This window comes from Ostrinia furnacalis, unplaced genomic scaffold (genome assembly GCF_004193835.3).
Source record: "Ostrinia furnacalis isolate ACB-3 unplaced genomic scaffold, ASM419383v2 OfSCF7582, whole genome shotgun sequence".
In the NCBI taxonomy this organism is placed as follows: Eukaryota; Metazoa; Arthropoda; class Insecta; order Lepidoptera; family Crambidae; genus Ostrinia; species Ostrinia furnacalis.
Genome location: NW_021137821.1, coordinates 128,817 through 153,107, shown reverse-complemented (window position 1 = coordinate 153,107; position 24,291 = coordinate 128,817). Strand labels below are relative to the sequence as shown.

At 37.1% G+C, this 24,291-nt stretch overlaps 1 protein-coding gene across 2 annotated transcripts in view; it reads left to right on the top strand.

The window, feature by feature from the left end:
* Window positions 1-21,342, top strand: part of sca (scabrous) — a 35,678-nt gene extending 14,336 nt beyond the window's left edge. The window contains exons 3-6 of one of the 2 annotated variants that reach the window (XM_028321839.1): window positions 73-240; window positions 18,013-18,465; window positions 18,571-18,771; window positions 19,270-21,342. In XM_028321839.1, the coding sequence (XP_028177640.1) occupies window positions 73-240; window positions 18,013-18,465; window positions 18,571-18,771; window positions 19,270-19,983 (1,536 nt within the window). In that variant the 3' untranslated portion in view covers window positions 19,984-21,342. Of the gene's footprint in view, window positions 1-72; window positions 256-18,012; window positions 18,466-18,570; window positions 18,772-19,269 lie in introns of both variants that reach the window. The other variant, XM_028321838.1, reaches the window with a different exon arrangement.
* The last annotated feature ends 2,949 nt before the right edge of the window (window positions 21,343-24,291 follow it).

The following is a 24,291-nucleotide window of genomic DNA, read 5'->3' as shown; positions in this document are numbered from 1 at the left end:
TTTTTAGTTTTTTTTTGTGTTCACGCATTTGAAGTCGGTTTTATTTTTAAAAAAAGTTAATTATTGTTCTAGCTGAAGCAAGCACTAATGGAGAACTCCGACTTGGCTCAACTCGCCCGCACCCAGGAGGCTCGTGTCGACAAGATGGACAACGAACTCAGCCGCATCAAGTTCGATGTGACCCAGATGAGGGGCATGGTGGCCGATCTTCGAGGCCAGCTCGGGAAGGTCGCCAAAGAGGTCAGTCATTTACAGGTAAATTGATCTTCCAGAGAACCATGTTTCAGATATTTTTTTAACAGATACTTTTTGGATTTCGCGTATTTTTATCGATCAAAAAATTATTATGAAGCTCTACACTTGGGTTATTAGACTAAATATGTCTCAAATCGGTGTCTAAACAACGGGACATAGTGCCCAGAATGATGGCTGCATTTCCACGCCGCGCTGTGACAGTGGCACATTTTCGGAGCTAACTGCATATAAAATTATGAAACACTCTCCTGAAAATCAAATCTAGTAAGTTACTTTATACTCTACAAAAAGGCAACGCATATTTACAAAATACTTATGTAATATTATTAGTATTAAAATCACGCAGATTTCATTTGGAATAATTCAAACAATTCTATCGCTAAGCAAATGACCTGCAACATAAATAATTCAAATCTATTAAGTCTCGGTGAAGGGAACCATAACTACGTTTAAATTCTGCTCCCTCTTGTCAGTTAGTTCGGAGTTGTTAATCGTTTGCTAAGAATATTCATAGTTCACACTTATCTTTAATTTAATAATAGTTTAGGTAGTTTGTTGTGTAATGGACAAAATGAAGTTCAAAAATCTATTAACAGAGAGAGTGTACACCGCATTTACAGGAAACTCTATTGACATAGTTACTTAATATGCAGAAGGTATACTTATGTACGGCCTGTCACAGAAAGCCTTTCCAAAGACTTATGAATTTAAGTCCTCATCCTAGAGAAATGGTCAGCCCCATACAATATTTTATTACATAATTCCCCCTTGTTTTAGTGGCAAAAGATAATCCACGCCTTCACGCAGGATCCAATTTATTTCTATAAAAAAAACTCATCAAAATTGGTTCAAAGGTTCTGGTGTGAAAACGTAACACAGACGGAATTATCGAAGTGTATTAGTAGCTTTTGATGATATATTTTAGACTTCGGACAATCTCTCATCCGAACATTGTATAAAAATCACGTACAAAGTTTGTGGATCTCCAAGAAACGTTTATAGTTTATGGCGCTGCAAGCCATCCCAGCGATACATAAAGAAAGGAGCTAATAACTATTTCAACCCCTCATTTATGTCAAAATGTTTTCTCAATTTATTTTTGCGTCTGCCCCTTCGTTCCGGGGGAAGATTACATTGCTTTTGTATAAGTATTCCCTTCACTAAATAGCGTCTTCAGATTTTCTTGTGCAATATTCAATTCGAGTTTCTTCCGGTATTGTGAAAATGCATTGAGAAAGTCAATCACTTACAAACGAAATGAGATCTCTGATATTGAAAAGTTGTTTGAATAAATATTTATTTGTAGTAGTCAAAGTGGAAGACCTTTAGGCATTCCCATTGTACTTATTATGCTACTACTACCTAGATATTTGTCTACGTGATAATTAGGTAAACGTTGTAATAAAGAACTTTTAAAACAATATTTGTTTGGCAAATTGGCAACATTCCCTTGTTATTACGGATTTTGGTTGCAAAATAAACGAGTATATTTTAAAATCTCCCCGTAATGTTTTAATTGAAAAGCTTTATATGAGGAAAGGATAACATTTTAAATGCCGATTAACATGGTATTTAATTATTATCATGATTATGTTTATTCAGTGTAGGTAGATTTAAATTAATTTGTTTTATATCAAACATATTAAATTATTATTGGTATCAATTAAGTACCTAGATAAATATTTTCTTTGTACCTTCTACCCACAGTTTCTGCCTAAATCTTCATATCAAGTCCATAACATAACTAACAGTCGTCAAAATGGAATACCCATGGACCTGTTTAGGTGTAGAAAAGAGAGCTTTTTCACATAGCCTACGAGAAAACGAACATTAAACAAACGCCGAGCGAAATAGGTCAAAAGGCGATGAAGGAAATAATGGATATATGTAGACCGTTGATGACGTGTGCTCCTCTCTTCGCGGATATGAGACAGCAGCTGCGGAAATGTGGTAGCGGGCGGTGCCGCGGTGCTTCGAAATTACTTCAAGTCCTGCAAAATGCGGGAAACTGCAGTGATGAGGCTCAGCTATTTCACCCCGCGCGTTCCCATTTCCTGAACAGTATTGGCACGTTTCAGCACTCTATAGTTTCAGTCACAAACATTCTCGACGCCAAGTGCGAGTCGGACTCTCGCACCGAGGGTTACGTACACACTTGTAGGTACGAGTATTTAAAAGTTTGTTTCAGCAATAATTAAACTTTAAGATGATCTAACCACAAAATGGTTTTCGGAATTTTTCCTTATCGTGCTTTGTGATAAGTAGGTACTGCTTCTTTAATAAAAAAGTTTGACTTCCTTTTGCAAGTATTCGACAAGTTTGATTTTGTTCACAGAGACTTAGACTAGAGTGTATGGTTTTAATTCCAACTCGATACCTTTACGCGTTTTTGAGATTAAAGGTCTTGCTTAACAGACTGACGGACAACAAAGTACCTAATTCTTTAAGGGTTTTTTCTTTTGAAGTACAGGACCCTAAAAATGAGCTTAGTGCTGGGTATTTTTAGCAAATATCTAGTTCCCACGTACAGATTACACCTGCAGATGACCAAGGTAATGAACTATGAACCAGTTGGTTAATTGACTACTTAACTGGATGAGAAATGTGAGCGATGCGATCGACGAACTTAAAGATCCGTCTTTAAGATTTTCAGGCTTTGTCTTTGAATTGAATATTCTTACTTACCTAATTTTGATGAAAAAAAAATATTAACTGACTTCAATAAAAAAGGAGGTTCTATGCTCGACTGTATGTATTTTTTTTGTGATAAGTATTATTTTAGACCAATATTCAGTTGAAACTTAGCGTTAGGTATAAGCTAACTTTAAGGTTAGTGCTTTTTATTGGTCACTCATTCGTTACCGCTTACCGCAGCTACGTTGACTATTTATTTTTGTATCGTAATTAATAAATAGTTAATAACCTTTTTAACTCAGATTACAGAAAAATCTAGTTATCAAGTCCGTTGAAAATATATTAAAGTGGCTGCTAAATTCATCTTGCGACATAATAACTGTGTGTTAAGGTTGAATATCAAATAGCAGGAGACAAAAAACAGATGTAGTCCCTTCACGCTCGCTGGACGTAACCGTCGCCGACCGTTGCGCCTGCGACTTTTTACCGGTCAATATGCTTTGTATTTAGAATATCGTTTTAATTTCTCAAGGATTCATAAGCGTGACGCTATGAACACTGCAATTTACGTCCTAGGCCAATTATTAGTATAACCAAACATTATTATTATCATGGTCAAATATAAAAATTATATCCACAACTTGATTGAAAATTACCACAACTTGATTGAAAATTACCACAACTTGATTGAAAATTACCACAACTTGATTGAAAATTAAACGCCAAACGTCGGCCGTTTGGTGTAGTGGTTCGAAACGGACTACTATTCCGGAGGTAGCGGGTTCGATTCCCGCACAGTACAAACAGTTGTGTGCATGAACATATTTGTTTGTATTGGACTGGGTGTTTTCTATGTATAATAAGTATGTATTTACAAAAAAAAAAAAAGTATTTAAGTATGTTTATATCCGTTATCTAGTACCCATAGTACAAGCTTTGCTTAGTTTGGGACTAGAAGCGCAGTGTAAAATGTCTAAGGATATTTATTTATTTATTATTATTATTTATTTATTTATTATTAATTAGTGTTGTTCCGGATAGTTTAGTGGTTCATTTACTAAATTAATGTTGTTGCCGCTGTGTTTAAAATAATAACATGATCCAGCTGGAAATGAAAATTATCGAATATTGAATTTAATATCCGCACAATATACGGACGGTATTCGTTAGCAAACATTGTAATCGGGCAGGTAACTAACTACCAGATAAATATTAACAGGAAATGTCCTAAATTCCAGTTATCTATCTAAAGTACTTAAATCGTTATCTTATGAATATAATCTACGTAAGTAATTTGATTTCAAGTAAACATTTTGTTCCAATTTTATGGTCCTTTAGGAACTCGGTTAGATACGACTAGGTTATTTAGAATGAACTGTTGCATACTTAATTAAAATTATAATAATATGCACTTTTGGGTAGCTAGAATTTCGAATTTCCCTCGTAGTTAGTCCAGTCAATGAATGCTTTAACGACGGTGTAGAGAGAAATCCGTGGAACACAATTTCTGACCTCGGGACTTTATTTAGACTAGTTAGGAGGTGAACATAGCAAAAGTCCCCGCCCTTAGCCTTTGAGCCGGCGGGGAGAGGGGGGTTTAAAGGTATCACTTTTCGGTTTTTCGCTTAATCCTCGAAAACTATGCGTCCTAGTGACATGACTACTATGAACCAAAAAAAGCTTATTCAACTTGCTACAGATGAGAGAGTCAAGTTTTTCTATATCTTGTATAGTTTTCGCGGCATCTGCTCTAGAAGGTCTGTAATATTGGAAATTTTATTTTTGTCTTACATGTTCCTAACAGTAGAAAATCGACTAAATCAACATTGAGCAAACATTCTAGACAAGCTGGAGCATGTTAAGCCTAATTCCAGGTAAGGGACTGCACCGTGCGTATATTTAGACGAACCACTTGGAGCCACTTTTGACTCCTCATCACTCAAAAAGTACTGTGCATTAACACTTCAAATTTGGCTCATGTGTTAAGACCTGCAAGATAAACATCAGCTTCAAATTTCATAAATATACCTCAAACGGTTTTTTAGGAATTGACGTTCAAGTGGTTAGTCTAAATAAACGCACGGTGCAGTCCCCTCCCTGGAACTAGGCTTAACATGCTCCCGCAGGTCTAGAATATTAGCTCAATGCTGATTTAGTCGATTTTCTCCTGATGGGAACATGTAAGACAGAAATAAAATTTCCAATATTACAGACCTTTTCGAGCAGATGTCGCGAAAACTATACAAGATATAGAAAAACTTGACCATCTCACTTGTAGCAAATTCAATAAGCTTTATTTGGTTCATAGTAGTCATGTCACTAGGACGCATAGTTTTCGAGGATTAAGCGAAAAACCGAAAAGTGGTACCTTTAAACCCCCCTCTTCCCGCCGGCTCAAGGGCTAAGGGCGGGGACTTTTGCTATGTTCACCTCCTAACTAGTCTAAATAAAGTCCCCAGGTCAGAAATTGTGTTCCACGGATTTCCATCTATAATGCTTTAATGACTGGACTAAGTTACGAGATTTGCAAAATTGAAAGACAAGAAAAGCGTTTTCCATATGAAGCTGTCAACGGGTTTGAAAACAAAAACAAATGCCTACTGACAGGGGAAAATTTTCAATTCGAGTTGTTAGCAATGCATTTGAATTGTAAAAGTGCCAACACCATTTTGTTCGATTTTGTTTGACCACACGAGTTAAATTTCAGCGATGGATTGAAGGTAAACATATCTATTTGTCGATCGCCGCTACGAATTCGTTAAAATATCTTTATCTGGCAAACAAAACCAAATGTCTATCCACTTATATACGTCATCAAACAGAGAAAACTACTTGGATATTATTTTTAATGATCCATAATTTTATTAGATAGTATAGATTCCTTGGTAGAACCTAACGTGTTTAAACCACGAAGCTAACTATACCGATACTTAGATAAATCAATAAATTCTTTGGTAGAGGTGATTATACTTATCAGATCCACATGAATAGTGTATTTTGTGGTCATTGTATGATGTGAAAATAAATATTTAGACACATAATATGTGGACCTTCAGCTCAACAAATGACTGCTACAATGGTTTGGGACGAGTGCCGTTGCCCGTTTCGTCATTTTTGCCAGTTTGATGACATAATGGGTGGGCGACATCAAAGCTCTATAATTTCTGTCCCATTTTACTTTGGTTCGTTTTTTGCTTTTCTTGTCTGATAATATTTAAATCTGAGAGACAGTGTATTTTGCAGCGTATCTAATTAAAATGCCATTATTCCAATTACCTAAGTTTTTAAATAAACTGATTTCTAGAACAAAAAATTAAAGTAAACAAAAAATATACGCCGAATTTAGAACGTAACAGCTTTCTTAGGAGCACTGCTAAATATAGACTGCTACAGTTTGGCCGCTGAAGGGCGGATTAAATATAGATTTATTTAAAGTACTAATTGATCATCTTAATTAAAGCTTTCGGCTTGCATCATTAGTGGTTAGCATCCCGCAGCTTTAAAAGCGCGACCAATCATGTGAAATGGTAATTGTACACCGTGCCGTTTTACGTGTGATTGATTTTTCCAAGTTACTCACGTGTTTTAGTCGAAATGGAATAAGTTTTAATTAATATTAAGTGTGTTTTTTGAGAGATTACCTTTGAGTATTTCTATACTCACTCACTCAAAATTCAATATTGACGCGTACTTATCTATAAATATTTCATATTAACTATTAAACAAGAGACTACCTTTGAGTATTTCTGTTTATTAATAGTATCATTAATTATACTATTCAATATTATCGCGTGGCTTAATAGATTATAAATATTTCATATTATATTTTTCAATAAACGCTAAGTATTAATCAATGAATTTTATATGACAACACGAATCTTGAAAAACACGCACAGAGATGATTTAAACAAAGCGTGGGTAAAGATGGATAACCTACATAGTACTTTACATATTATACTTAGTTTATTTAAATGCAGCGGTCTCTCAGTAACATCGACAGTTGTGAGTCTTTCAGATCGTATTACGAAACCACGCTCAAAATGGAATACGAAATTAAAACGTTAAAACTTCTTTCCATATTTTATTTATTTGCATTTCTTTGGGTTCTCTGTGTTTTTCAAATCTAAAGCAGCTTTTTACAAAAATACGATACCTATTACCAATTTAAACGCAAAGAAAAGAAAAAAGGCATAAAAAGGTTTCTTAAATATTGGAACTTCCCGCCAGCTTGCATTGTATCCATTTTTCAAAATTAGCCTTTTTAGGAGACATGGATTAAAACTACAAGTTGAGCCAGTTAGCTCAAGTCAGCCTCTTAAGAGCGTTTACGCCGTTTGGCCCAAAAACAGTACTTTTTCAACCCGTTACAATCATTAACCAGTTACATTACAAATACGTTATAGGCATGAATAATTAGGCAATTTCGTCGTCTAAATAGTTAGTTGAGAAAATATTTCGATTAGTATAGTATTTAAGAATTCTATCAAGATAAGTCCACACAGGTTTTCAAATTTCCACTTTAGCGTCAGTTTACAAGCTGAAATTTTTATAAAAATACTATGAAAACGATATAACAAACATTTATATCCTATAGCATAGGTCCTTAGGCAAATAGTTAATTGAGAAAATTCTTAGATTTAAGCATTTTACAATAAGAAATCACAAATTAAAAGAACGCGAAATACCCAAAAATCAAAGTGATTTTAACACCATTATTCTTCTTTAATTCAACATAAAAATAGCTTAATATAATAAAATAACATCTTCTTTAAAATATTTACTTTAAAACGATATATAATAATTCATTGTTATTGTTTCGCTATAAACATTTGAAAACTATTAAAAAACGCCGCGCGCGAATCATTTCCAACGATGCCCCTTGAAACGCCGCGCTTCGCGTAAACACTCTTAAGATAGCACCGTATTTTGTGTTTCGTTTCGTAATACGGGCCTTAAATAATGTAGTACCGATGCTGTGGGAACCGGCGAATATCCCGGGCGGTCCCAGCCGTGGTGCAAGTCGGGACCACACCGCGCGCTCCGCGAAATCTGATACTTCATTAAGGATCAACGTTTTTCTGAGAGAGATTTGGTTAACTCGAGACTAGCGTGAGACTTTAAGGCCCAATTCAACCAAACTTGTATCCGAAAATAACTCCTGGTATAACTGGCACATTGTCAGTTTCAGTATGGGAAATATGTCAAAATGTCGAATAACTGACAATTTATTCTGAGATTAATATTTTTACTCTAAGGGTGGATTCGACCAAACAAGAGTAAAATATACATATTTCCCATTCTGAAACTGTCAATGTGTGTTGTGTTAAATGTTATTCTCGGATAAAAATTCAGTCGAATCGGGCCTAAGACGAATGCAGATATTGTGTAAGTACCTAGCAAGCAAGATTATGGATATCGAAACTGTGGGTGAGCCGAAATGATTTTATCATCTATCTATATCTACAGGGTGGAAACGTTAAGTGATCTCATTCGATTATTTCTAAACTATACAAGATATCGGATAACTGGTTACTGATCTTGAAAGTGCTTCACGAGCTCTATCCAACGGTACCAATAATAGGTTACAGAATTAACTGGATCTATCCGAAAATTAAGTGTTTTGAGCCTCCATATTAAATGTATGCCAGCCAAACAATATTAGAAGTATTATTTTTTTTATTAAATAATAAACACTTAAAATGAACTCGTAAATTGCATTCCTATTTAAAATCATTCATGGAAAACATTGGTTTTAGGCTTTACTTGCTATAATTTATCTTTACTTGCTATAAAACTTGAGTGCCATGACTGTGGCTGTACTAAATGTATGGAAGCTGGAAACATTGAATTTTCGGATGGATCCAGTTTATTTTGTAACATATTATTGGTATCGTTGGATAGAGCTCGTGAAGCACTTTCAGGATCAGTAACCAGTTTTTTAATATCTTGTATAGTTTTTAATATTTTGTGGTTTTACTAAATGTATGGGAGCTGGAAACATTGAATTTTCGGATAGATCCAGTTTATTATTTAACCTATTATTGGTACCGTTTGAAAGAGCTTGTGAAGCACTTTCAGAATCAATAATCAGTTTTTCGATTGTATAGTTTAGAAATAATCGCGTGAGATCACTTAACGTTTCCATCCTGTATACTTATAATAAATCTGTAGAGAGGTCAATTCTGTACATGAAATATATTTTCAAAATAACTACCAGGGGGTGATTAGTGATCGATACTGATGCCAAAAATGCAATCAGTAAAATTTTTGTCTGTCCGTCTGTATGTTCCTTATAGAAACAAAAACTACTGGACAGATTTTAACGAAACTTGGTACAATTATTCTTCATACTCCTGGACAGGTTATAGTATACTTAGGAATTCCCACGGGAACGGGAATTAGCGGGAAAATCTTTTTGTATGAAAAATCTAAACCGCTTAAGTTAGACGCTTGAAATTTGGCATGCAGGTACCATAGTACACTTAAAGCTTAGTTACAACAGGATATTGCAAAATTTCCACGGGAACGGGAGTTAGCGGGAAAAAAAATTGTATGAAAAAATCTAAACCGCGTAAGATAGATGAAGGGGGTAAAACGGGATCCACGCGTACGAAGTCGCGGGCGGCCGCTAGTATTTAATAAAACAAAAGAAAAACAAGTACCTATGGAAGTAAATGTAATAAAGCTTTCGTACACATCAAAATTTATCTTAATAAATATTTATGATTGAGCCGTAATAAAGGTGTAATCTAAAAATTAGGCATAAGGGTAAACTTATGGGTAAATAAGGAAAATATCTTTAAGTAAAACGCGTAATATGGCTTACATTTCCATATCATCTCAATCTTGATTATGTATGTCGTATGTTTTTTATATCGGCTTATCTATATCTAATAATATCTACTAAAAGCCCGGCCGAGGAAAATGTGAGAGCAATATTTCAAAATACGAGCACATAACAAAGCAGTAGTGAAATATTACCTACCAATCAAATTTGCTCCGTTCTTTTGTTTTACATTAAATGGAAAATAAAATTACTTACATATCCAATAAGGAGGACGAGATTTTCACCAGGTTTTTCGTATGTAAACGCAATAAAGTAGAAAAGAGTTTAAGTCAAATATCGTGCCACATGTTGAAATAATGTGTGCAAATTGGTATAGCTGGTTGCTATAGCTGTCTGAATATTAAAAATAACCTGCAGCTGCTGTGTTGATGACTCAAAAAGTGGTAGCGAACTGGTCCCGCTTCCGCGTCATTGAAGGCCGTATAATAGCAGTTTGCTGGTGCCATTTTTGTTTTGCATTCCCACAAAGGACCGACCGGACGAGCCCTCGAATCTGGCCCATTGACAACGACTGACTGGCTCCCAAAGCCCGGAAAAATAAATGAAACGAACCTCAAAAAACTTAAAAATAAAATCAAGCATTTTGTAGCTTAAACTTTAGTCCTGGTGACCGGACGCGTATCACATAATGTGTCTTAAAAATACAAAAGTACCACACAGGGTCAACGTCCATATTTCCATTTCAAAAGATTACCTGCCTAAAAATATTTTACAATTTGTACAATGTCGCACGCCGTGTTCAGTAACAAGACCCTATTTACCACTAATCACCATTATTTGCCTGTCCCAGGTCGCTTAGACTGGCCCGTTACACGTTTTAATATGAAAAATTTTCATACTTATAAAATAAATGGGCTACGATAATGTTATTTTTTAGGAAGATACGAAAGTAATGTCAAATATCTTATTAGGTAGAACTTATCTGATCAAATATTGGGACCGACTATCTTATCTTACTGTTAACATAGCGATTGGTATAGCAAGCTTTTAAAGAAGGGATGATCTTAAGACTAATCGACATAATCCTTGTCCCTTAGATCCAAGAGAATAAATCCTTCATTCCATAGCAGATGTTCGACAAAATCCACCTAAATAACTGACACGTGATGTAATAAGGGGTCATCCATAAAGTACGTCACACGTAAAGAGGGGGGGAGGGGGTTGACAAAGTGTGACATGGTGTGACAAGGGGTGGGAGGGGTTCTAAGTTTCGTGACANCAGCAACATAATTACGCGCGAGCGATAAGGATGGGTAGCTTGGGGTCATTGGACAAAATTCTACGTGCTCGGAGACCGGGCTTAGTCGCTGTTTGATTTACGTTATTCAACCAATTTCCAATAAACACCCGCACACCCAAAAGAAATAAATAGTAGTTGTCAAGTCCTACATGTGTGTTTACCTCCAGCGCGGTGGGGCTCTGCGCGGGCAGCTCGTGCGCCGACAGCGGGCGCTCCGCCGCCGACACCAGGGAGTTCTTCTTGCGCCCGCCGGAGCCCGGGGTATTGACTACTGGGGGGTCAAAATATCATGAAATTCGTGTGACGTACTTTATGGATGGCCCCTAAGATAATGACCAACGTCGTTCATTAATTAGCTATAATAATTGCAATTATGCTATACCAGTGCAAAATGAACGGCAATTTTACGAACATCGATTAGTTTGCTGAACTAAAAAATGTTATTGATCTGTTTATTAAAGTTTGTTTTTGCGCCGCTACAAAAAATATTCAGTGGGCATCGATTTTTTAACGTTTATTGTTTAAAAAAAAAACAGTTTAGGTACATTGGATATTCCGATCGCTCTGAGCAACATGTAAAATTTTAAAAAAATTATAAGGATTGTTATTTTTCATCCATATCTGTAATCTGAAATGGGATCTACGCAAGGTATTGAATATTTAAAGTCGAATAAAAAAGTTTTAGAAGCTCTATAAGGGCAGAAAATACTTTAGCCCCAATTTCTTAGTTAACACTAGCCTTTCCCGTTACAGATATGCTTAGTACTTAGTGGTCCCTCAGGAATCGTGCATATTCCGGGGATAAAATGTACCCCTATCGAGGGAATAGTGTGGCCTTCTCACGTAACTTTCTTTACTTAAACAGGTCAGCGGTTCTCCCAACACACTTATAACTATATTCGTGTTTTAGTTGAATATGGGGCGGGTTTTGACATGGGGCAGTGAGAGCAGTTTATTCTGGTAGTACACGTGTAGGAATAATCTAATATGAGATATTTTTGTAATTTAGTGACTTACGAAATGACCAATAACATCATATTTTAAAGGAAAAGTTTTATTTTATGATGATTGATCTAGTCGAATTTTTAGTTTCCGTAATGTAGCCATGTCAGCCAAATGAAAATACCTAACTGGACACAAATAATGCCAACGGAAGAAAAATAATAATCGTTAGCTTCTAAGACTTAAAATAAGTATAAATTGTTTAGGAAACAACTTGAAATCGGTTTCAATTACCACGCCTTTTATAATTTTAATTTTAATTAACTTTCTATATGATAAACAGCGTCTCCTTGTAAAGCCCAAATATATGTTTCGAACACGATAACTTAAAAATAAATGTGTTATTAATAACTTATTAACACGACACGAGCACGTTTCTAAGGAAAGCATTTACTTGATTAATATTATTCAACTTATGTACAGTGGTCAACACACGCATGTACGAGTAGTTAATGAAAAATAGCACCAGTTCCAATTACACAAGACGTTTCAGTGTTTAGTTTTGTGTGGAAGACTGTACACTCACTTAGCGAAATAATATGCCTTAGATAATAGTATAAATAGAGACAGTCGTGAATGGGCAAATTGTAAGATGTTCTCTACCCATATCAGTGTTAGTATGGTAGGTACCTTAACGGTTTATTATTTTAGCGTTATTGTGTATGTTCCTAATAAAGATTTGATCAAAATATATTATTATCAGATAGAGAAATGATTCTGAAGAAATAATGAAACCCTACTGTAAAAACTTTGTTGAAAAGTAAGGATGAAGTTGACGAACTCGTATATCTTACGACTTTATTATAAACCAAAATGATTATAATCAAACCAAAAGGAAACTAGGCCATCCTTTAATCTTCTTTGAGCCCACGCGTGTACGTGGGCTCTGTGGCATCTTATGAACTTGGAATAGGTGCGATTTTTCAGCAATTATCAGCTTTTAAAGAAAATATAAGTGCAAAACGTATGCTCTCTCTGGGTGATTTGTAGATTGAAATATTTAAATATATAATTATTGCCTTTTTAGTTAGTAGTAGTGCCGTTGGCGATATAACAGACAGCCGTAGGCTCTGAAGCGCAGCCGTCTGCCTAGCGCTTCTAATTAAAAAAAACTAGACATCAAAGCCTCCCCTGCAGGCGTATTCTCTAATACTGAGCCCAGCAAGTATAACTAACCCCTGCGAATGTTATTACTGGAGATCGCGTTACTGTCTGTAATTGGCTAAGGGACAATTAATGGTAAATATTATCTTACACACTAATAACAAGTAAGCAGTTCAATATTTTTGTCGCCAATTATAGAAAAAATGTAACACTGTCGTTGTTTATCCTCTTACTATAGAGAATTAAAACAAGATAATATTATTAGTTAATGTATTCTGAGCTAACGATGTAACTGGCCACCTGCTCAGTCCCATGTGTGCTGAATAATGTGCAAAATATTACGTCCTGTTGTCCATCGAGTTGCATATGGCCGCCGACACACCTGGTCTGTTACAAACCGCTTCTTCCACTGCGTACGACACGTGCAAGCTTTTAGATAAATGCTTAATTTAAACGATAATAATGATCCAAAATACCAATCGATCAACATTGAAATCATTGGGTAAGACCTTTATGTTCAGCAGTGGACGTCCTATGGCTAAAATTATGATGTCGATTAATGATCAAATTGCAAAAAACAAACAATATTGATACAGTGTAATTGAAACGCATAATAATATACGTCTGTGTATTTAAAAGGAAACACTCTCACTTAACAATAAACCATACATATTTATTACAAAAGTGTGTGTTATAAAATCCAAAGAAAATGTGTACATGTTCGTAATCATGGATATGTTATTAAAATCTTGTTGTATCTCATAAAAAAATATAATAATCCATGGTATAAATCCAATTTTAAAATATTTGAAACCATATTAGTATAGGTAAAAGGATATTTTTCAAACAACGTAACTAGAACGAAGTAAATTGCTATTATTAAACTTTCACTAGTTGCGAAGTAGCTAGATCAAATCAGGGGAGTGGTATACTTTCTCGTAAGTACACAATTCTCCTCTAAGGCGAAGCCAACTCACTTTTATAAAAGTGTTTTCCGCTAGTTCCCTCTAAAACTTGGACACCGCTAGCCTCAAGGGAAATTATCTCCGCGGTTTCCTTTAAGTGTAAGAAAATAAAGCACTTATAGGACATAAATGCTGTAGTCCCGTGTCGACACTAATGGACAACGCGAGCATTAAGTACTTTGCCTTCTGCATACTAGTTTCTTTTGTTTGTGTCAATTATATGTATCTTACTGACTGACGGATACAGCAACTGTTCCAAACAAACTGTAAACGATCAAACCATTTTATGATAACAAACGGAGTTTATTGAAACTTTGTCAAAAAATAACACTGAAAGATTTTTGAGGAAAATTGAGTCTCAGGAATTCAGGTAGTAGATACTTCATCTTTCTTTATTGTTACTTTTGAACAATTTTGTGATTATCGATGGAATTAATTTACAAATCCTTCTTTCAAAAGTATTTTAAAATACGTAATAAAAAAAAAAACAAATTACCTATGTAAATTATTAAATCACGAACATTAATTTTAAAATCTTCTTGTGATTCTAAAACTTGAAACAATTTGTAAACAGTCTCAGTTCTATCGGAAAAGTTATCAGTCTTAGTACCTACCTCATTAAAAAACATTCTTCACAACTTTAATTTTTCATGGATATTGAATACTTACCTACATTAACAATATCTTTAAAAGATATGATACTTCACAAATGATTTTGAGTCGATTCTAGGTAATCAGAATCGATTTCGAGTTATTCGACTAAATTAAAATAAATAGACGCGCAGATGGCCATCCCACAGCATGTCTGGCGTGAACAAACTACTCCGACGTGTCATCTGTCTCCACATTGTTGTGGTGAAGCTTCATAAATTGCTTCTCACCCGCAGCAAGCCGCACAATGTCATACAGCAGGGTTCTCAAAGTGGGGTACGCGAACCCCTAAGGGCTCGCGACAAGATTTTTGGTGGTAGGGCTAGTTCTAAGTACGCCTGGCTAGCTACCACCATCTTACCTAAGTCTGTCGCCATAGCAACAATGTTAACAGTATTGTTGTGTTCCGGCAGTAAGAGGTAAGATAGCCAGTTCCTCCGTGATTGAGGATTCCGGGTGAAACTCGCTTCCACCTTCGGCCTGATCATCACTTACTATCAGGTGAGATACAGGCCAAAAGCTTCCTCGTTGTGGATAAAAAAAATACATTTAGGTAAATCTTGTTTAGGTGACACAATTAAAATTGTCCAAAATTACTCCTAAAATTGACTTTATTTTCGACAAGAAACTACCACACCATCAGCAATAGCATCAATTAGTACCATATTAGTACCTTTTATTGAAATTAAAACCTTATTATCTTCAATAGTCAATATTTTTGGGAGGTTTTAATCAGTTAGTTAAAGGGTTCACTGTCACCTGAAAACCTTAACAGGGGTTCGTGCAGTCAAAAGTTTGAAAATCCTTGTCATACAGATTCAGGGGCGACTCATGAAAGGTCACTCGGGACTTTAATATTTGAACAGCCACTATTTGCTTGACAAAATGACAATGAATTTAGTTGTAGCAAAATGTAAACGTTAATTACTAACTCGAACTAAATACGGTTTAGAGTAGGGCAGATTAATTTTAATTAGTAGAAAATTCTTAGAATACAACCTGTTGAGTTTCATTAGCTCATTATTTTGTAGGTACCTAATTTGTGTATATTACATAATTAACATGTTCCTATTCCATATATAATACTTCTTAGCTCTGAATCAATGTTATTATTACATTAGTTTACAAGTTCTAAATGAATACATAATTTATTACGTATGTTCTAGACTATGCATTACGAATTGCAATCTCACGTAAACGGAGCATCGGACTAGAATTGCTAGACAGCCAAATGTCTCAAATCAGAACACACGTAGGTACGTCGTTCTGAACATTATTTGAATAGGATAGTGAGGTTTGTGTCTAATTCCAACGTAAATAAGTTCGCGCCAAACGGAGCAGAAACGAATTTCCAGTCCACAGACTGACGGTATTCAGTGTGACATATCTCGGCAGTGTGTCCCACAGATTTGCTCCCAAGCCATGTTATAGCGAGTATGAATATTCTCCAGCTAAATCAACATTAGCATGCTGCCTTCACCTTTGTAAGCGCCCCTTACAATCCCTTACGCGAAGCACCTGAGCACTCCTGTCCTTCCTGAATTTTTCATCGCACATTTTTCGTGGGCTGCAAAATTAGATTGGGACTTGGGAGAAACATCTTTAACAATGCTTGTAACAAATGCTCGTGCTTATTTCAAAACAACACGATTTCGCAAATAAAAGTTTCGCTTGTTCTTTGTTTTGTTATTCTGATTCAATGACGCTGAATAGAGCCCGTCGGTGGAAGCACACTAAACGAAAAGTTGGAAAAATGGGAAGCCCAAAAAAATGTTGTACAATGTACACCTTATTTTGCAACTGCGAATACTCGTACCTATTTACTATTTAGAACGACTTGGAATTGCAGTAATGTAGTCTTCAAAGTAACCGACGGCGTAGAAGATTAAAATAGGATGCAAGTTAGCAAAAGTTAGACTCAACTTTGCAAAGAACGCGAGCTTTCGCCACAGTTTACGCATAATAGCGGATGAGCAGGAAATAATTTTAATCAGAGGATATACGTAGATATTAATTAACCTCCAATTAGCGCCCCTATTAAATTATCGAGATTAATGTGACAAATTCGTAGGAAATTAAGACGGAAATATTTTACCACAAACATATTTTTAACATTAATAGATTATCCGGATCGCTTGCATCAACAGTAACAATTAAAAATTAAGATTGGAAAATTATTTAGATATATCCATCAATCTTTGATTTGGCCAAATGTTTAAGTTGGCGATCCACAGACTAAGTACCTACTTACGGTGTAGGATCAAGAACGAATAATGTTTGCGAAGGTCTATTCCCGCTTCATTCAACATTCATTCGGTACACTTACAGGCGGCTGCCGATCTGGAGCTATATTTATTATTTTATTAACTCGCCCTTTCAGCCGCGGGGTCTGTTATACCCTATTGTCCAATTTTGATAATTCGTCTTCAGACAGAGGATACATTTTGCATAAATTATCAAGTTTAATGCTATAATTGTACAAAGTTGATGATTGAAATTGATTTTGTAGGACGCCGGGCTACTTTGGTCTTAACGATTTCTTTTAAAGTTTATAATAGATTTAAAAATGTTTCTTAGAGTTTCTCTAAACAGTTTTCATCAGAAATGAATAGTTTATCAGTCTCTTTTAATCTTTTTGATTCCCTTTGTGTTTGCAGTGTAGTTGATAGAGACACGAGAGCAAACAGTAAGCCTCAATAGCCGTTTATGTCCGTAGGTTGTCGCTCGCCAATGCGCTTGAGCTCGGCTGAACTTGAATTATTCAACCACACACACTGCAGCCGGCGGTGTCTTCCGCGGTCCCTTTGTACCTTTCCCGCTCCGCTGCGCGATTAGCGACATAAGCGACTCTAGCACCCTATACATTTACCCTATTTCAAACTACAAAAAAAGGTTACGATTGCCGTCATCAATAGCCTGAAATAGAAAAGTAATAAATAAATTAAAGGCCTATTAAAGAGTATTAGAGTGAATGGTACAAAAATAAAATTATGTGTAGGTTGTAGAAATGCTCAATGCTAGAGAAGCCTCTTAAAATAATTTTGAATGCGATGATTAAATATGCAATACCTACCTACCACATTTTGTTTTAAGACGCGCGCGTTTGTCCTTATAATATAAGCACATCTTAGTACATTGGAAATCATATGACGAAAACGTTCATTACAAACCTCTGTTAATTAATTAGGTTTGAGAAACTTGACTCTATCGTCTAGTAAGAGGACAGCAATTATCTCGTTTGTAACGCAATAGTAGTAATAAACATAAGGATAATTAATTAGAGATAACATAATCAACCTGTGTTATTGTTACAGACAAAACTGAACCGAATGGAAGAGTACAGCAACGAAAGTTACAACGATGTGCTCGCGGGCCAACATGGCCCCATGAGGTCCGACTGCGTGCACAAGCTGCGCCACAACAAAATGGTACATTCCCAAATATCTCGCCTGGCTCGCGCTCAGAACCAGATGGAGGTGTTACAACAGAATCTCCAGACCCAGATCCTGGACGTGGAACGTCGCATGGACCGTTTCGAAGAGCCCAACTGGAACCTCATAACCGCCAAAGTGGATTACCTTGAAGTGGAGACCAAGAACATCCGCACCGACGTGAGCAAGAACACGGAGAAGGTATCCGACTTCGACAAGATTCACGCCTCAATGCTGGAGCTGCGTGAAGACGTTGAGAGCATTGAGAACAAGGCCGACAAGACCATCCCAGAATTCCGCAAAGAGATCTCCAAGCTTGACGTGAACTTCGCTCAAGTAAGTTTTTGAATCGATTAGCTGGTTAAGCAAACCAGTAATGCCTATTGCTACTCGTTGATTGGTTTTGTTACTTTAAAAACTAACATGTCTTTTTATTCCTAGCTGAATGCCGCGTCTTCCTACCTGAGGGAGGACCAGGAGAACCTGCGCCAATCGGTGAAGGCGATCGCTGTGAGCGTGAGCAACGCCATCGACCGCGCCGAGACTGACCGCGTCCTGATCAAGACCATGAATGATACTATCTGCAAGCTCGAGACCAGCTCCAAGCAACATTTCTATCGCCTGAACGATCACATTTTGAAGGTAACTTTCAGTAGTAATAAATATGAAATGAAAACAAAAGTGAGGCACATTCCCGCTAGATTAGTTTCCTAAGGCAATTTGATTCTCGTGTAATTTAATTTTGTTACGTAGGTAGTTATGTACACAAGTCAGTGAACTAGAGTGCAATGTAAGCTTTGACTACAAAAGCACCGAAAACCATGTTTATCGCTAACGAGTAAAAAGGTAAAAGTGGGTATTTACGTTTTCCAGTCACGTATTAGTTAATGCCAACGGAACGAACTTGCCTATTTGCATTTTATGAACCCTTGTTAACATACACGCGCAACTTCAATGTTAGGAGTTGGCAAATGGAAATTGAAACAGCTTTGTCCACAATCAAAATGTAATCGAAATCCGTACGGGAAATAGAGATATTTCGTCGCAACGAGGCTGATTTACTTTTTAATGAGCGCGTAAATATTAGAATTATGATATGCTTTGGATTTAAATGATAAATTATTTTTTCTTTTGTTACAGAGCGAGGCTAACAACGAGATCAATGGGACCGAAACGATCTCTCTTCCGGAGTTAATGGGTGAGGTGAAGGAACTGCAACCTGTGGAACGTGAGTATGAAGACCTTGTGAACCAGCTGCCCCGCGACTGCTCCAGCGTGTCCGGCCCCCCCGGCACCTACCTGATCCACCCCGGCAACAAGCCCCTCGACACCTGGTGCGCCGACGGCTCCACCCTCCTCCAGCGCCGTTACAACGGCTCCATCGAGTTCAACAGGAAGTTCGCCGAGTACGTCCACGGATTTGGAAACCCCGCTTCGGAATACTGGCTCGGTCTGGAAACCATGCATCTGCTGACCGCCGACAACTGCACTTCGATGAGGATTGACATGACCGACATCTACGGAGGCGTGTGGTATGCCGAGTACGACCAATTCTCCGTCGGCAGCGCTGACTCTGGCTATGTTTTGAACGTGAGTGGCTTCAAGGGGAATGCCAGCGACGCTTTTGAGTACCAGAACCACATGGAATTCTCTGCCATCGACCGCGACCGTGACATCTCGAACACGCACTGCGCCAGCAACTACGAGGGCGGATGGTGGTTCTCCCACTGCCAGCACGTGAACATCAACGGCAAGTACACGCTCGGCCTGACTTGGTTCGACTCGGCTCGCAACGAATGGATCGCCGTGGCCACCAGCGAGATGCGCTTGTCTCGCCGGCGTGGCTGCGCCTAAGCGCCTCGCGCGCTAACGCGGTGTCCTACCAGCGTCAGTGACAAACGCTACAGGACGCGACACAACGCGATATGACCAACTGACTAGCGTAATGAAACCAATAACATTCCCCGCTCCTGGCGCATATGCCATACCGTGACGTCGCGTTTGTCATGACGGGGGAGACCGCGTTACGCACGACATAGAAGTCGCATGGAACTATCCGATTTCCTTTTTCAGTTTCGTACTATTACTTACTCATAATTATTATACGTTAGTAGGTATATTTTAGATTTGCTCACTCACATTTTTGATCTCACGATTTCAGTCGAAGTTCTTTTAAATTGAATGACTCAACGATTCAGTTTTGCGAGTTTTGCCGTGCGTCTTGTATGTTGTGCGCTGACAAATTTTAAAATATTTAAACTGTAGCGCTTATTATTGAAGATATTAGATTTTATTTCTGAATTATACCAAAGATAACTAGTAATTTTGTTCATTTGCGGATAGACGGTTATTATTATAGCAGTAAGTAACAGTAGTTTCAATTTGATGTTTAATGGATATTACATTTAATCAATGTGCCCCGTTATTCATGAAAATTTAAAACAGCATTTCAGCTAATAACAGCTCGGGTATTATCATCATCATGCGAATAAGTAAATATCTACTTAAGTATTCGATCTGCAGTGCAAGAGGTCGATCCTCTCTAGTTTACCACACTCGGTGATGCACTCGAAATGCTCGGCCACTGTCTGCTAAATGAAGATTTCGTGGATGAGGAAAAGCGAGAATGCAGTGTTTTACAGTCCGCGCCAGTAGAAGCCGGCAATCTTGCTAACAAATAAAGCCGAATCACATTATACCAAACTACCTACTCCGGCTATTTGCGTGAGCGTATCTTTGACTGAAAAGTAAAGTAATGTAGAGAGTACCGGGACAGTTCAGTCTTTGTTTGCCGAATGTTCGCTGATGCTTTATTTACAAAATTGCCAGATTCTATTGCCGCCGAAGGTAAAGCAGTTTTTAAGTTTTTATGGATAAAGGGTTTGTGTTTTATCGTATATTTACAGGATATTTAAGAATCTGAATGTTGTAGTAGTTCGTATAATCAATGTTTATTCAATATCACGGCTGACATATAACTTCAGTGCCGTCTATCCTATCCTCTTTCATTACCTACGTTTAATTTCATGAATTGAAACCTCTTTTTCAACAGTTTTATAACTTTCTTATGATATTTTGTAAACAAAATGATTATGATTTGAAATATTTTCTCATTCCCATCTCACAGGGTGACTGTATATTATTTTTTCTTTTGTGAATATTGACTTAGGTTATATTTATTTATTTCTTGTCTAGCTCTTAGTTCTATCTTTAACCAATTAATTATTTGTGTTATTAATACTCTTACTGTACTATTTCACACTAAATAGTTATAATAAAGTTTAAAATAGTAATATTAAATTTTGATGCATATAATGCGCACGAAGAAATAGTAATTAGGTGTAAGTCTTCTAAAAGGTCCGAATCCACGAAAATTTGTTAAATATCACACATAAAAAAGTTGTTGGCCAATAAAATTTGATCCAAAGTCGTGTCTCCAGCCAGACCTAGCGCCTGACCTTAAAGGTAGAGTTGCGTGCTACAGTCGCAGTGACAATTACTGACTACTGAAGTGTCGCTTACACGATCATAGGTACTCGTCTATACCATTGTTTGATTCTACTATGCTATACTGCTAGGCCAAATAGTTCGTGACACCCAAAATTGTCAAAAAGTTCGCAATCACACATCTTTGATACAATGGAAGAAGATAGTGTCGTCAACTTTTTGGCCACTTTGGGTGATACGAAATACGCATTATTTGACGCTGATAGAGACGCTTGAGAAAGATCGCGCGCAACTGCGATTGGTCGCAACTCTTGAAAGTCCACCTTAATTGCTGGTTGCAGACCGAGAGCTAAGCTAATTGGACTTCGTGACGTAGAATAGTTGTGTGCATACAAACTATGCAAACTTATAAGTGATTTAAGTAAATACACGAAGCTAAGTTCTGTATAGCTACGAGTTAAGCTATGCCTACCCCCTCTTGCCTACCCCTCGTCCCGTTTGCACTGACTGATCTATAGCTTAGTTTTTGGTGTAAGTTCAAGAAATTTATTTCTTGTTCGGTTTACCTCACAATTTAGCTGTAACATACTCGTAACTAAGTTTTCAGCCTGCAACCAGCTTAAACATCATCATTTATTTAACAAGTTTTAGTGGAATCGGACCCTTTTCAAAGTCATAATATGTAATAAATAACTCTAGTATAAAAATATACTCAACATTCCTACATTTTGTTAAGCCCAGCAGTAATAATTTCAATTAATTGCACTTAAGACTCATTAGTGAGTACACACTCATTGTCTGGTGTTGAAAGATGTAATCTATGATATTAGTAGTTCGGATGCCATCCTATGAATTAGAAGCCTTGAAAGATTTTATATTAAGTTGAATTTAATTTAAGTAGTAGTGACCAAAAATATATAAGACTGTTGAAGCCAATCTAAAAATAAATAAGGTAAAATTAGGAAAAATAAAATTTATGTCATTTGGTTAACGATTAGGCCGTCTTGAGCGTTCAACAGGCCTCAACCAGCTCCTGCAGTTTGGTTCTGGTCAAGTAGGGGAGACCGAGGAGAGTTGTGACATTGTAGACTTTCATCATCTATTATTATATATATAGATATACATTATCAGCGAGCTCGCAACAGCGCGTATTTGTTAGCTCGAGAATTGAACTAAAAACCCGCACTGTTACGAGCTCGCTAGTAGTTAATATGTTCCAAAAAATCGTCAATGTCACAACTCTCTTTTGTTACAACTCATTTCGGTCTCCCCTAAATAATTCAGTCTCCTAGTTAGTGAAGCGTTTTGTTTATTTGTAAATAATAGATTTAGAGATTATACAAAGAAGAGAATTGGAATGTTGAAGCGATGCCCATCGCATTGTTAGTACATACACGAGACATTGAGTGCTAGGATATCCCCATGTCCTTTAATTCAAGTCAAAAGACATTTTAAAATGTAAATCTGGCACATCAGATTGTTTAAAGTTCTGGAAAAATAACTTTTTAGTTGCTTGGGATCCATTAAAGTTTGTTTACTGCCAATAAGATGTTACGTTTGTTATTGTAAACTGTACTTTGTTGCAAATGGCTGGATTATGTGACACCTGTGACCTTTTTTGTTAATCTTTAATCTTTTACTTCTCATCCAATGTAATCGTTAAAGTAACACATATTAATCGCATTTATAAGCTGCTATATAAAGCTTAAGGACTGTACATACCAAACCCACCGACGTCGCGCCACTGACGCCCGGTTTACATTAAGGCGGAGCGGAGCGGAGAGAAGAGGAGATCAGGAGATATGCGGTGGAGGAAATAACCTGCCAGCTTGCCAGGAGCAATCGTGTGAGCTATGCGTAGCTGTCAGCTATCAGTCTATGCTGTCTATGAAAGGAAACACATCTCCGCTCCGCTCCGCCTTGGTAGAAATGGGCGCGGGCCTCTGGCTGGGCTGCACCATCTTACTTTAACTAGATCAAACGTCATATCAAACTCCATACTAAAACACCAGCTATGGTTATAGTCACGGTTAAAATAGTTGGAGCAACTCAGCAAGTTTTCTAATTTGAATGAGATGTGAATACGCCGACTAACCCGCTGACAAAAAAGTTGACGGCTCCTGTCGGTGGGTTTGGTGTGTAGACTGCATTAGTAATAGATTAAAAGATGAGATTTAAAGACCATTACCATGTCACCCGGATTCCGATTAACCGGGCTAGGTAGGATGCGTGCCGTGATAAAATCCTTACGATGATTTCACACGTCAAAATGTGGCTTAGGCGCCTTTCATTTATTACGTAAGACTATTTTCGCTAGCTTTTGACCCCCTCCCATTATAAGAAAAAATAAGAATAGGCCGACCCCCTCCCCCACCCCCTGTTTATTATTTATTACGTAAGAATCTAAAGGACAAAAAATATAGGTACACGTTTGACGACTAGTACACAAGCGGGGAATTCCCGGCAGGCGCAGTGCGGGTAGCCGCGCTTTTTCAAAATATAAGTGTAACTCACACATTTTTGTGATCTTACGTAAAAACTATCGAGACTCCCTCCCACCCCCTTGTAAGAAAAAATAAGACATGGTCGAGCCCCTCCCCCCCTAAATCGTCTAACGTAACAAATGAATGGTCCCTTATCGCGTAAAATCTTATCTTCTCTTATCAGCGAACTTATCGTGACGCGCATCCTAGGCCAAAAGGCAGATTTACACGT